The 15115-nt window shown below is 54.8% G+C and overlaps 1 protein-coding gene across 7 annotated transcripts in view; it reads left to right on the forward strand.

Moving 5' to 3' along the window:
- SPATA13 (spermatogenesis associated 13) overlaps positions 1-15115 on the forward strand; it is a 289869-nt gene that overhangs the window by 265029 nt on the left and 9725 nt on the right. For all 7 annotated transcript variants that reach the window (XM_070800273.1, XM_070800274.1, XM_019971494.2 and 4 more), the window contains 5 exons: positions 8745-8881; positions 9565-9744; positions 10028-10213; positions 12186-12365; positions 13070-13302. In XM_070800273.1, coding sequence (XP_070656374.1) covers positions 8745-8881; positions 9565-9744; positions 10028-10213; positions 12186-12365; positions 13070-13302 — 916 coding nt within the window. The remainder of the gene's footprint in view (positions 1-8744; positions 8882-9564; positions 9745-10027; positions 10214-12185; positions 12366-13069; positions 13303-15115) is intronic.

The raw sequence follows: 15115 nt of genomic DNA on the forward strand, positions 1-15115 counted from the left end.
AGGGCAGTTGTAGCTGTTGTTGTTCTTCAGTCACTCAGTGGTGTCTGACTTTTTGTGACCCCATGGACTGCAGCACGCCAGGCTTCCCTTTCCTTCACTATCTCCCAGAGTTTGCTCAAACTCATTTCAAAAGTTCTAGCTGTGGACACAGTAAATCAGAGGCTGGTTTGAGTTATGCAGCCATTGGTATGAAATAGGAAATAGCAAGAGTCAAGCGTGGATTGTTCTTTATGAGTTATGGATCTGGTTCTTGTTGTGCTAGGCTTTGCTTCTGTTACATGAAACTTGTTTATTCAGGGGATTGTTGTTGGGGTCCATAACTGTGTTCCTTGCTAATCTGGGGTGTGTGAGGTTTAACAGTATGAATTGATTTTGGAAAAATAGTCAACTGTTTCCAAAAAGTGTTACTACCCAGGACTTGGTTATTATTTGGGGCTGTATTCCATCTTTGCTTTTCAGTGTTTTTGCGAGTGTTGGCACTAGACTAGTTCCTAGGTGAACTAGAAGGGTGGTTCTCTCCCACTGGGAGGTTATCACCTGGAACCCATGTATTCTTTTAAAGGAGTAAATGCTTCATGGAAAGCATTGTGGCTGACTGCTGCACATCATGCAATGGGATGCTTAAAAAAGAAAAGAGTCCCGTCTCAGTTTTTGTCTTAAATGAATTCCAGTCGCTCACCCTGGAATGAATGGGAATTACAGGTGAGAGCTGGAGGGCAGCGTGGGCCTCCCCGCAGTGCACTGAGTACTCTGTGCTTCTTGCTGGCCTTCCCTGTTTTGACTGGCTCCCTGTGCTGGCTGAGCACAGAAAGGGGTGCGGTGAGGGCTTCACTGACGCAAATTCAGAATAAAAAAAACACAAGTGGCTCAGTGGTTTCTGCGTTCAGGGCTCAGGCCTGCCTGCCGAGTGGCTGTGCCTGTCACTGAGTGGCTGGTGACCCCAGGTCCTACGTGGAGGACAGCTGGCTGCCTGCCGGCCTCCTGGGCTGGGGGTGCGCCTGTGTTTACCCCAGGGCAGCCGGCCGATGGAGCCCGCCCCCCGCATTCCTCCACCCCGGGCGGGCACAGGGCCCGGTCCTCCCTCCCACGTGTGTGTATGGAGGCCAAGAGAAGCCGGGTTCAGCGCCTGTACTGAGCCCGATACTCTGGGAGGCACAGCCGGCCAGGCCTCCTGCGAGGGGTCTGCGCCCTCCCTCCCCAAGTGCCCTCCAGCCCTGCCTGCCTTTGAGCCTGGCTGCCAAGAGAAGGAAGGCGCGGGCTCTGCTGGGGTCATCTCTGTTCCTGATGGTTCTGTGTGTTCCCAGCACTGTCTCTCATGTACCCGCTGTGCTAAATGTGTATGTGTGTAAACGTGATGGAAACGACCGCAGATGCAACAGCGGAGAATCAAGTGGAGAGCTTGCTTACTGGGGGGATTCTGTCTCAGATGAGAGCCCTGAGTGGGCAGGGGACCCTGAGGGACAGCCTGGCGGCCCTCCAGAAAAAGATCTGGCAGGAGCAGGTGGGGAGGGTGGGTGGTCAGCAGTCCTGCCCTGTGGCTGTGGTCAGCGAGGCCGAGGCCCCGGGCAGGTGCCCAGCAGGCTTGCTTTGGAGCCAGACAGACCAGGACTTGAATTCCAGCCCCAGGACTGGGGAGCAGTTCCTTCACCTCTTGGAGCCATAGTTTGCTCTTGTGTTGACAGACAGTTATGGTTCCAGGACGCTTCCAGTGTGGGGCCTGGTACACATGGAGTTTATCCCGGGGATGTGGTGAAAGTAGCCGGGTTCCTTCCCAGGGTGGTGCAGCCCGCCTGTGAGGCACTGCCAGGAGCCGAGAGGGGTGCAGTGGGCACGAGCTGCCGGGGCGCCCAGTGGAGGAGCGGGGCGCGGGCAGAGGCCCGGGCAGCCACCATCAGAGCTGAGCTGGAGGAGTAGTAGCAGCTTGCTGAGGGGGGACAGATGCTAAGGGATCAGCCCAGGGGAGAACCCAGGGCCTAAACCCAGGCCTGCACCGGGGGCTGAGACTGTCCCGCCTCTGGGCCCCCAAGAGCACAGAAGCCCAACCCCAGCCTGCCCATCTCAGGACTCTGAGGGCCCCTCCACGGGGTACAGAGCATGGAGGATGCACAGGGCATGGCTTGCCTTTAAATTGAGAAGTAAAAATACTCACACGTGGTTTGAGCCAAAGCTTTCTAAACAAACCTTTATAGGAACAGGCCACCTGGGGGTTTGGTATCAGTTCAGTTCAGCCACTTAGTCGTGTCTGACTCTTTGCAACCCCATGGACTGCAGCACACCAGGCTTCCCTGTCCATCACCAACTCCTAACTCATCAGAATCTTTTCTAAGGAGTCAGTTCTGAGGGGGGACTGGTATAAATGGGGAGGTTCTGGGGACTTTGGTATAAATGAAGCTCTATCTTGGTGTGACCCTTGTCACTGCTCGGGCATCAAGGGTAGCAAGGCCCCAAGTCTAATCCAGACGTGAAGTTCTGTCCTGGGAGGGGCATTTCCAGGAGACCCATGGGCATCATGAAGGGTTATCAGTGGAGGGCAGCGCGTCCAAGTCAACTGCCCTTTTTGACTGTATTGTCATCGACGTGTTTAGAAGACTCACAGAGCACTGCCCTGTGTGTGGAATGGTTTGAAAGTCTAGGTGAGGCATAAGGGGACCATCCTGATGGTGTCAGGTTGAGCCCTGAACATGAAGGGTGTCTCCTGTAACTAGGTGTGAGCTGACACTGACCAGCACGGGCTTCCTGGTCCCTCGAGGTCAGCGCTGGGGCAGGAGGGGTGGATATGAGAGACTCAGAACAGCTCAAGAGGGTGTTACAGTGAAGCTGCTGAAATATAAGGACGGTGTAAATACGGTGAGCATTTTAAAGTGAGTAAATCTAATAGGCTTCTAGGACGTGAGAGGCAGAGACTGTTCCTGCCACCTGGGGCTTGGCCAGTGGCGGCGGGGCAGTGGGGAATGTAGGCAGGAGCACGAAATCCCAACCTCACCCCTCACCAGGGAGTGAGAGCTCGGTGCCCGGAAGGAGGAGGGGGAGCTTATGGGCTTTCTGGGTGGGGCGTCGCTCCAGGTGGAGTGGTCAGCGTGGACTGAAGGACCGTGTCCTTTTTTGCTGAAAGCAAGGAACACTCGCTGGCACACAGTGGCTGAAGCCGAGGCATTGAAGCAGCCAGATCCAAACCCACTGCCCTCCAGCTTGTCTTGCTGTGGAGACGAGTCTCACAGCACGCCTCCCAGGGCAGGTCCCTGCACTGGGGTTGAGGAAGTCGAGCTTGGGCGCCCATGGTTCTAGAATGCAGCCAGGCGTCAGAATCGCTTGGAAAGAGAGCTCTGGAAAGAGATTCTTGGCAAACACCCCCTCCTGCTCCTCCCCCTGCCCCCGCCCCCTGGAGGACCTGGCTCTCTGGGCCAGAGCCAGAGTCTGTTTTTCTGAACCTTCCCCACCCTCACCCCCACCCCAAGCCCAGGATGGGAAGCCATGGACCCTGGGTGTTTGGGGACCACTGAGGGGGAGTGGCCCTGAGGTCAGGGGGAGGGTGGTTCTGACATCGAGGCCCCCTGTGTCCATGCTTGCACCCTGTCTGGCATCTCATGGCTCAGGGGCCGCCCTGGGTGCAGGGACGTGGCCGGTGGTCCAGCCCCCTGCAGCAACAGCACCCTGTCAAGTCCACCCTGGGCTCTGAGCGCAGGCTACCTGTCCACCCGCCCAGGTTTGCTGTTTTGCTCTTCAGATGGGAAAGATGGGAAATGAGAACAGTGTATCTCCAACCCAAGGAAGCCTGAGGGGTCAGCAGGTTTCCTTAAATGTGTATTTTTAATGGATTATTCCAAGTGCAGGAATTTTCCTGAAGTGACCTGTGTTTTAGTGGGAATGCTGAGTGTCCACACCTGTGTGGCCCGCATGGCAGGTGCCCAGTTATGACTCCCACTGTGTCAGCTGTTACCTTCCTCTCGCCTGTCACCTGCCCTCCCCAACCCCGTGTGACAGGTAAGAGAAAGGCAGTCTCAGGGAAGCTCGGGCCAGGGCCTGGCTGGGACCCCAGCAAGCTCTTGTGCTTTTGAAATTCTGTCACTCTGAGCAAAAGCCCTTAAATCTGCAAAATTAGGCCAGATGGGAAAAACTCCCCCTGGGACAGGGACTGGGGGCCTGTGTGCTGTGAGGGGGACTTGGGGTCCTGTGGGAGGGCCTTGTCCTTGGTGCGTATTACAGTCCAAGGTTCTCCATCAGTGGTGGTATTGACATGTCCTGTCCTGAAAACTCGCCTGGAGGGCCCGTTGCCAGGTTTTGTTCCTCACAGACATGAAATCTAGGTCCAGACAGAAGTTGTCACCCTCCCGAGGGGAGTGGACACTGCTCTTTGCTGGCGTTTGTTTATAAGCTCACATGGTCTCTACCAAGTTTGCAGCAGTCCTGACTATGAAGGCACGTCCACTTGGGTCACAGTGGTCTCTCCTGGATGTTCCTGAAGCTGAGCTGGGCCAGGGCTGAAAGGGTGGATGGGGTTTCCTCAGATTGGTGCATGCAGGAAGCAAGCAGAGCCTGGGGGAGGCAAGAATTCAGGTCTGAATCTTAGGATGAGACTGTGTGAGGGATGGGCAGGTGAGGGGAGAGGTGGTCCGCCTGGCACAGCCCCTAGAGTCCTAGGATGCGTGCCTTTCCAGGGGACGTTGACATGATGATTAAGCAAGCACCGGTAGTTCACATTACACACGTGTAGAGTGTTTGCACACAATTGCTGCACTGTCCCAGAGTTGTCCCTGCAGGTGTGTGTGCCATCATGAGTGTGCAGGTCTTTTAGACCCGAAGGACGTCCCCTCTGGGCGTGGCTGCAGCTGTGAGGGCGCAGTGGACAGAGGAGCGAGCGTGTCCCCTCTCAGATTCCTCTGTCTTAGGGGTCGAGGTTTCCGTTTCAGTTTGCAACAGTCTTTGCTCACCATTCACAAGATCCTTTTCAAACATAGCTTTCGCACACCTACTTATTCAACAACCCTGAACATTCATTGGAAGGACTGATGCTGAAGCTGAAGCTCCAATGCTTTGGTCACCTGATGCAGAGAGCAGACTCTCTGGAAAGACCCTGATGCTGGGAAAAATTGAAGACAGGAGGAGAAGGGGATGACAGAGGATGAGATGGTTAAGATGGCATCATCGACTCAATGGACACAAGTTTGAGCAAACTCAGGGAGATGGTGAAGACAGGGAAACCTGGCGTGCTGCAGTCTGTGGGGTCGCAGACGGTTGGACATGACTGAGCGACTGAACGAGAATAACTTATTCAACAAAAGAAATGATGCTGCTGGCGAGGACCTGGAGACTTGGAAGCCCAAGTGCTCCTGGTGGGACATAGAGCAGCATGGCCACTGTGGGGAACAGCGTGCAGGGACCTCAGAAAGCTAAGTAGAATTTCCACATGACCTGGTCATCCCACCTCCGGACACACATCCAGGAGAATCCAGAGCAGGACCTGGAGGAGGTGTTCGCACAGCCATGTTCAAGAGGTGGGAGCGCCCCAAATGCACCTGGACGTTTGGATGGATGAAGAAAGCTCGGTATCAGGTGCAGTGGAAGGAAATCGGATACAGGCAACTACATGGGTGAACCTTGAGGACATTGTGCTGAAGGGAACAAATCTGCTACAAAATCACTGTGGGACTCCACTCAGTGAAGAGTGTAAAGTGTTCAGAGCCCAGAAACAAGGTGGAAGGCTCGTTGCCAGGAAATGGGGGTGTCAGTCTTCAGTGGGGCCAGAGTGTCAGTTTTGCAAGATGAGAAAGTTCTGGGGTTGGTCGCACAACCACGGAACATAGTCAACATTGCTGAAGTGTACACTTACACATGGCCGGGATGGCCCATTCTACGTGTATTTTACCACTAAAGGAAGGAAAGAAGGAAGCTAATTAATTAAGGTTCCTCTTTCATTATTAGAATGTATTAATCTGTCCTCATTTTGTGGAAGTGCATTTTGAGAGTCAGTAGTAGGTCCACATCATGCAAAACAGCCCTAAATAAAGTCACCGCTGAAAACCAGACAAGAAAGAGTGACACATAATAACTTCCAGAAAAGGCCCCGTGTGAACCTGGGTCTGCAGGTGACACACAGGCCTCGGTGAGAAGGCGACACTGGTGAGTGGGTGGGCTTGGGGAGGCCTGCCCAGCGGGGTGGGCTCTGCGGAGGAGGGGGGCATTTAACTGGAAGGGAATGGAGGTTCCCTGCAGAGGAATCTGCACTGAGGCAGTTGGTCGCTGCTCTGGGGTTCTCATGCACACAAGGGGACCGTGTTTTCAGAAGTCAGCCTGGGAGCCTCATAGGGTGTGGCTGGAGAGGGTGGTGGAGATGGTAGGCAGGAAGACCTGGGTGTATACCCCGCCTCCACCGACCCTTGTGCCCCTAGAGGAGTTAAACTCCTGGGAGCCTGAGTTCCCTCACCAGCAGTCTGCCGTTCATTTATTGAGTGCCTTCTGCATGCCAGGGGTTACACTGGGTGCTGGGGTACAAGAATAGACCCCGCCTGTTCCCTCAAGAAGTTCTGACCTCAGAAGGGAAACCCTCACAAAAGCAGGAGTGTGGGGTGACAGGAACCCTGCTCTGTGCAGACAGAGCATCAGAATCTGCCCCTGCCCCTCCCATCCAGACACTGGAGAAACCCCACTCCCTGAAATACGTGTGAACCATAGTACAGGCGCACAGGGGGCCATCGACTTAGAAGGGGCTTTAAGATCCTGAAGGCAGTTAAGATCACGAGGGGAGAAGGACAAGGGGCTCCGACAGACTGGGGTGGCGTGGTCCCCCCTCCCTAGTCAGCTGTGAACACCGCGCTGTGGTCGGGCAGCTCCCCGAGGGCTCCGTTAGAGATGGGCTGCAGGCTCGTGTTGCCTCCCTGGTGTCTGATATGAGACGCATGTGCCTCGAGCAGGTGTGTCTGCCTCCTCCAGGTCCTCTCCCCAACCCCAGAGACACCCCTGGAAAGACCACAGAGCAGTGTGACACAGCACAGGGCAGGGGTGGCTGCACGGCACACACACATGCACACACACAGCAGGCACCCTGGGAGGTGTGCCCTGAGCGAGCGGCAGGGCTGGAGGGAAGGCGGAGGAGAGCTGGGGCCTGGTGTGCAGAGCGGGGGTGCCCGGCCCTGGGTAGACAGGTGTCTGCAGGGCGCTTGCAATGTGGCCTGTCCAGAGGGATGGGCTGGGGACTGTAAGATGCACTTAGGTCACAAAGACTTGGTACAAAGTAAGGAATAGGAACTGTCTCACTTTTAAAAAGTTACAAATAATTTTCAAAAATCTCATTTTTAAAAACAGCTTCTTCAGTTTAGAAATAGACCTGTCCCTGAGAGTGAAGTGACTAGAAATTCCAGCTGGTAGGTCCTTGAAAGAATCATCAGGGCTCTCCCTCCGGCATCACCGTCTGGCCAGCCTTCCTCCTCCTGCCCCCACTGCAGCTCCTCCCCTGACTCCCTTTCCCATTAATTCTCCCAGTAACCTGGGATTTTCTGAACCGGGTAGACTTTACCCTCTCTGTTGCCCCCTCGTCACCTGGACCTGCATGTCCTTGAATATCACACCCCGTCCCCGCCCGCCAGCCGTCTGTCTGAAGGAGAACCGTGGTGCCTTCTGTTTCAGTAACCCACCTCCCACAACTGGTGGTCTGCCCACACCCCCTACCTGCTTCAAGCTGTGGCCAAGTTGCTCTTGTGCGTCCCAGCACACCAACATGGATGTCCTCTCCTCAGTGACTACTGTTAGCGAGTCCCAACTAGAATCAAGGATGCTACAGACTTGACACACATTATCTCATCTAATTCTCCAAAAAGAAAGAGACTACTGTTTACAACAGAAGGACTGGAGCTCAGGGAGATGGGGTGCCTGGTTGGGCTCCCTGCCTGGAGAGGGGCAGGCTTGAATTCAGACTCTTAACACCTGATCTCTGTCTGCAGTGCCAGGGACCCATCACTCCCCTGCCCAGGCCCCTCCTTGCTCTCCAGTCCCTCTTTGTTCGAGGTCCTGGTGTCCAAGTGAAGCTACATGTGTCCACAGTCAGGAGCCAGGCCCCTCTCCCAGGAGACCCTGTCCTTCTCACAGGGATGTTTGATGACAGATGAGCCTTGGCAAGGAGCCCACCATCGTGAAAGGAGATAGGAGTGGCCAGGTGGTCCATCCTGAATGCTGCCCCCATCCTCAGAAGGTGCTGGGTAACTCTTAATTGTGACACGTGAGCCCTGGCCTTTGCTGTGTGGATGACTAGGAAGCCCAGCTGCTTGGCTCCACTTAGGATACCCTCAGCACCTCCTGATTCAACAGCACACACTGTGCCTTGCAGGGAAACATGGCAACGGGCTTAAAAAAATATATATATATAAATTTTCAACTTTGTTTTCCTCCTCAAGCTTATTTAGAAACACTGCATCTTTTGCATCCACTTTGGAGCACAAATTTCCAAGTACGTCACATGTTGTTTGCTCAGTATCCTGACTCAGGGAATAACCCTGCACGTCCCATCTGCAGTGGTCTCTGAAGTGTCCCCTTCCCACTGACTGGGACATGAAGCGCTGGCTCCTCCTCGCGTCAGCTGCTATCTTTGGATTATAATAGCTCAGTAGACATTTTCTAATGGTTTCTTACTCTGGGTAGGACAAAAAATGACAACTTTCCCACGAGGGCGCATTCTCAGAGCTCACAGGTTTTATCCTTATATTTTTGCCATTAGTTGCATCCTTTAAACCACACCGTTGCTCTCTCTCTCTCAGTTTCTTCCGATGGAGGTGCGGAGCCGTCTGCCCTAGTGGATGACAACGGCAGCGAGGAGGACTTCAGCTACGAGGACCTGTGTCGGGCCAACCCCCGATACCTGCAGCCGGGTGGGGAGCAGCTGGCCATCAATGAGGTACTGGGGTCCATTCCACACGGTGGTGGCCAGTGTGTCTGGGCCCAGAATCCACTCCTACTTGTCTCTCTGGTTATTTCTTAGTGAATGTATTCTAACACGGAGAACTCCAGTTAGGCATTTTCAAGGGCGATTTATGTGATTAAGTATTGCAGACAACCGAAGCTGTCCCTCCCAGTCAGCAGACTGTCATGACGCCTGGAGAGGGCTTCTTGGTCCAGGCAGTGCCCTGCCTACCTTTATAAAGGTCTCACAGCCCTTGTGGGCAGCGAGCGTTAGTTACTGCCCACGTTTTGGCAAACTCTCAGAGACTAAGAGGCTGAGCGACCTACTAGGGTGACAGAGCAGAAGTGAAGCATGCCTTTCTCTGAGCTTCTTTCTGCTCCTCTGCATCGTTAGCCCTTTTTTACAGAAGTCTTTGCAGCAGCCCCTCTAGCCCTGGGAGCCCATTTGGAGGCTCAGAAACCCCCTAGGGGGGTGAACAGTCCAGACAGTCTCACTTGTTGGGTGACTGACTTATGGATTGAGTGGGCTCAGGGGTTCCTTTAAGAGCACGTGAAGGTGCCCCCCGGGTTCTTTCCCCCGTTGTGTCCTGTGACATCAGGTGCTTGAGCATCATCCTTGGGGGCCGGGGGGCTCAGGGTCCCCAAGCTCGGTGCTGAGCGCCCACCTCTCCATTTCAGCTGATCGGCGATGGCAGCGTGGTCTGCGCAGAGGCCCTGTGGGACCACGTGACCATGGACGAACAGGAGCTGGGCTTCAAGGCGGGGGACGTCATCCAGGTCCTGGAGGCTTCGCACAAGGACTGGTGGTGGGGCCGCAGCGCAGACAGGGAGGCATGGTTCCCAGCCAGCTTCGTTCGGGTGAGTGTCCTGTTTCCAGCGACAGGGCGGGTCAGGGGCAGTGCCAGGGCCGCTCTTTCCTTATCACCCATTGAACCAGACCTCTCTGCGGTCAGGGTGGGTGGTGGAGCAGTGTCCACGGGGGTCAGCTGGGCAGCTGGTGTCGCTGCTGCGTTTGCGATGCTTGGCTGGGCACCTGCGGGCTCAGGATCCCTGCCGCCCTCCTGACCGTCCTGGGGAGTGGAAACCAGGGGACCCAGGCCCGGTGCCGCCCCCACTGACTGTTCTCCGCCTGTGGCCGCAGCTGCGCGTCAACCAGGAGGAGCTGTCGGAGGGCTCCAGCGGCAGCCCCGGCGAAGAGCAGGAGGAGGACACGGGTAGGGCCCGCCACAAGCACCCCGAGAGCAAGCAGCAGATGCGGGCCAACGTGGTCCAGGAGATCATGGACACCGAGCGCGTGTACATCAAGCACCTCCGGGACATCTGTGAGGTGGGCCTGGGCGACGCCCGTGCAGCGCGTCCCTGTCCCTGTCCCTGTCCCGCGGCCCAACCCCTGTCCCGCGGCCCCTCCCCTGCCCCGGGGCCCCTCCCCTTACTCGTGGCTCCTCACCTTACCCGCGGCCCCGCCCCTTACCCGCGTTTCCTCCCCTGTCCCACGCGGCCCCGCCCCTGACCTGCGGCCCCCGCCCCTTACCCATGGCTCCTCCCCTGTCCCGCGGCACCTCCCCTTACCTGGGGAGGAGCCCCTACCTCCTGGCTCAGGTGTTTCCAGAGCCCCGCCCTCCCCCACCTCGCCCAGCACCCCGGGCAGTGTGGACGGCTCGCCGTCCTCAGGGTTCAGTGCCGCCACCCTGAGCCTCGCGAGTGACCGTCCTGGGAGGCACACCTTTGAGACCCTCCTGACCCCCTCTGAAACCCCGCGGGGTCCGTCTCACCCAGACGCAGACAGGGACACAAGTATCCTCTGGTGACACCCCGACTCTTTCCTACGTTGTTCGGGATCCCGTTGGCAACAGTCTCCCCCCGCCCCCCGCCACCATGGTATTTCCCGTTTTTGTGGATTCTGTACAGTGGTGCGCTAGACTGTCCTGTGCCCACTCTGGTCACTCGAGCCTCCTGGCCATGAATGCGGACCCTGCACTTTGCGGTCAGCTGAGAGAGCCCAGCAGGAAGCAGGCCAAGTGCGCCCCCCTCTGTGGGGTTGGCTTCACCCCCAGATAAGGACCCCCAGCCTTTGGCTTCTGTGTCTTGTTCCCTGGGAACCCGCGCTTGAGGGAGCAAAGCCTCATTTTAGGGGAACAGCCCCTGCTGATGACTGCTGAGCACGGCCATGCCCTTCGACCGGGGTAAGCTGACCTCACAGCACTCACGGCTGGTCCATGCGCCCGGAGGGCAGATGAGGAAGCCCAGGTGCCCACGAGTAAGCAGGTTTGGAATGTAAACCAGATCCGCCACCCTCCAGCCTGTGGTCTGTTCTGCCGTAGTCAGTTCAGTCTGTGCAATTACATGGTGCCCACTTGGGGACAACTGTAGGTGTTCCACGGCCTTTCCATCCTAATGCCATTCCTACCCCTAATGCCATTCCTACCCGCGTGCATCCAGGGTGTAGAGAATTAGTGGTGCTGTCATCAGTGCAGCCTCAGGTTGGAGATATCCAGGTTTGTGTCGTTTTTCTCCAAAAAGCGGGTGCCGGTGGAGCCCCGGCTAAACCATCCTTGGCCCTGGACTGTGACAGGGAACAGTCAGCGACGTGCTGGGCAGGCCTTTTTGGCTGTGATGTGGAGTTAAGGATGGGAGCCCGGGCATTTTAGGAGTTTAGAGAAAGTGTGGCAGGACCAATTTCTGAGCTCTAATGTTTGAAACCAAGCCACCTGTTTCATGAGTATAATATGGAAGCTTTCTGTGGTTTCTTGAATTATAAATCCAACCACACTTACGTTTTCTTTTTCCTTTTGTCTTTAACATATATAGGGCACATCTTAGCTGTGGGAGTATAATTAGCCCATCAGGGACCCCCTGAGGTTAATATAATTTTCTCTAGTTAAAATTCACTCTAGGGCTTCCCTGGTGGCTCAGTGGTAAAGAATCCACCTGTCAATGCAGGCGACATGGGTTCACTCCCTGGGCCGGGAAGATCCCACGTGCTTCAGAGCAACTTAGCCCCTGCACCTCAACTACTGAAGCCCACACACCTGGAGCCTGTGCTCTGCCATAAGAGAAGCCACTGCAATGAGAAGTCTGCACGCCATGACTAGAGAGTAGCCCCCACTCGCCACAACTAGAGAAAAGCTTGTACAGCAAAGACCCAGAACAGCCAAAACTAAAAAATAAATTGTACATATATATTTTTTTAAAAAGCCCACTCTTAAGACCATGTCTCTGGGCCCCCCAAAGCAGTATGATTGAAATAATTTCTGTGAATTCTAGATTCATAAAAAAGAGTTTGCTTTCCTGTGTTGTAGGGCTACATTAGACAGTGTCGCAAGCACACGGCAATGTTCTCGGTTGCACAACTGGCCACCATTTTTGGAAACATTGAAGACATTTACAGATTCCAAAGAAAGTTCTTGAAAGACCTTGAGAAGCAGTACAATAAAGAGGAACCTCACCTGAGTGAAATAGGGTCCTGCTTCCTTCAGCACGTACGTCACCTTTTACTTCTTATTAATAACGTCACATTGAGTTAAGTAATTTAGAAATGTTTCCCTGCGAAGAAGAGGGGTCCCTTTCTATTTCTTTGTTTGATTAACTTCCCATAGGATGGAGGCGTCACTTGCAAATTAAGTTGATTAGTTTATATGGTTCATCTTGACCTAAATACCCCAGGTCTATATTTTTTTCAAAATCTTCTCACTCCTCTGGGGTTTGGAGTTAGTGGAGTAACTACTTAGAGGTGGCTGGGAGGGGCCCCCAGGGAGTCCAGGTTGGGGGGCAGCGGGGAGGAGGTGGGCACGTGGACAGCAGGTTCAGCCCAGGAAGGAGGCCTGTGACCCTGAGGCAGGGCTCTGCGTCCCCCTGGTCACCGGGAGAAACCCACCAGAGGGCAGGAGGCAGCCAGGGCAGAAACCAATGCCTCCCCCTTGTCCCGGGTGACGTGGAGGGCGCCACCCCCCAGGGAGGACTATGCCCCTGCCACACTCTCTGGGAGGTCCGTGGAAGGAGCCGGTTTTGGGGAGGGGGGATGCTGTGTCCTCTGCAGCCTCCCCCTCCACCCCTCCACCCCTTCCTGCTCGGAGGAGTCGGCGCCACGGGCTCCCCTGTCCGGCATGGGGGTGGAGGGACTGGTGTTTTCAGCGCTTGCGGAGCCGGGAGCTCCCGGGCTGACACGGCTCCACGCCCTCCGCAGCAAGAGGGCTTCGCCATCTACTCAGAGTATTGCAACAACCACCCGGGCGCCTGCGCGGAGCTGGCGGGCCTGATGCAGCAGCGCCGCTACCGGCACTTCTTCGAGGCCTGCCGGTTGCTCCAGCAAATGATCGACATCGCGCTGGACGGCTTCCTGCTGACGCCCGTGCAGAAGATCTGCAAGTACCCGCTGCAGCTGGCCGAGCTGCTCAAGTACACCGCGCCGGAGCACAGGTGGGGGGCAGAAACCCGGACGTGGAGGGCCGCCTGCGTCATACTGTTATTACCTAGTCCCAGAGTACCATTATAGAGGGGGAGGACACACAGGACCCCTTAAGGAGCAGGCAGTTTCCAGGGCGTGTTGAGTAGGGGCCACGGTTTCCTGAGGTCCTGCTGGCGCCCCTCCCCCCCCCCCCCCCCCCCTTCTGGTGCAGTGCAGTGCTTGCTGTGTCCCCAGCCCACCCACCCTGTCCCTCTGGCTCTGCGCACAGGGCTTCTGGTTGTGGTTACTGAACTCTCCACCTCCCTTTGGGGCTTATTTGTGAATTCTGCTGAAGGACCACCCCCCACCCCCCTCCAAATTATCCTTTGCTTATGAATAGCAGCTTGGCGTTTTCCAGAACCATGTACAGAACCATGTCTGATCTTGCTGTGATTGGATGTCAGCTGTCTTCCTTTCGGTCAGCTCTGGAACGTAGGTGAGGGTCTCCCCCATAGGCCTGGCTGCTTGGCGCCCTTTGCTGACAGCAATTATCCCTTGATGAGTTTTCAGCAGCCTACAGCTGGGGGCCAGTGGGGACGCGGCTGTCGTCCAGCAGTATTTTAGGATAACACTTCTGTGTTTATGAAAACCAAACCTTGTCCCTGACATCCGTGTCACAGCACAAGGCCTTCCCTCCACCTGCCGCCCTTGGAAGGACAGGGGTCCATTGGGAAGAGGGAGCCGGGAGAGGACAGTGCCTGGAGGAATTTGCTGTAGCAGACCACCAACTCTGCTTAACATCTGTCTGTTGCCCTGAGAACAGTCAGATTCTCCAGGCAGTGCCCACCCTGCAGGGTGCAGGGGACGGGTCATTCTTCTGTCCTCAGCCGCTGGACTCCTGCAGAGAGATGGACTCCTGCAGAGAGACGGGCCTGGGAAACGGGGCTTTTCACAATTAGATGGAAGGTAGAAGGGAAGAGCAGGGTCGCTTAACGACATGCCCAGACAATGATGTTAGTTTAAAGAATCAAGATGAAAGGACTAAGAGAAAGGAGTTTGTTGAAAAAAATTAAAAAGAAGCTGTTATTTTTTTTTTTCTTTTTCTGATGGGAAAATCAGAAAACTTCAATTAAAAAAAAATACCAAAGTCAGGCAAGTCACAAATTTGAAGAAATCTGTTTGAAGAGAATAAAAAGACGTCATGATGAGGAACCAGAAAAAATAAAAATGCAACTTAAGAAGCAGAACATCTTGAAAGATGGGAAAGCTATACCAGGGGTGCACTCATCACCCTTCAGCACTTAATTTTTCTCTTTTTAAGGGCATTTTTCACTATGAAGCATTTGCATACTTTGTTTCACCAAAAAAAAAAGTCATTTTAAAAGGATATGACAAAAGGTCATTTCCTCATCTGAAGTAAAACAAACCAAAATATTTAAAAATACCATTACATTCTGCCTCTTTTCTGGAATTGTACAGAAAAAATTTGTAGAAAAACAGTAATTTTGCATACTTTTCCTTATTGCTGGAGCCCTCTCTGGGGGTTTGCAACCCCCGTGCGCCACTTGGTTCTTCTTTTCTGCTCTGCTTCTGTCTGAAGACGGTGGGGTCTGATCTGCCTGGAGATGGGGGTGGGGTGGTTGTTCATTTGCTAAGTCATACCTGACTCTGGGAACAGAGGAACTGCAGCGCGCCAGGTTCCTCTGTCCTCCACTATTTCCAGGAGTTTGCTTAAATTCCTGTCCATTGTCGGTGATGCCATCCAACCGTCTCATTCTCTGCCGCCCCCTTCTCCTTTTGCTTTCAGTCTTTCCCAGCATCAGGGTCTTTTCCAGTGAGTCAGCT

The sequence above is a fragment of the Bos indicus genome, chromosome 12 (assembly GCF_029378745.1).
Source record: "Bos indicus isolate NIAB-ARS_2022 breed Sahiwal x Tharparkar chromosome 12, NIAB-ARS_B.indTharparkar_mat_pri_1.0, whole genome shotgun sequence".
NCBI lineage: Eukaryota > Metazoa > Chordata > Mammalia > Artiodactyla > Bovidae > Bos > Bos indicus.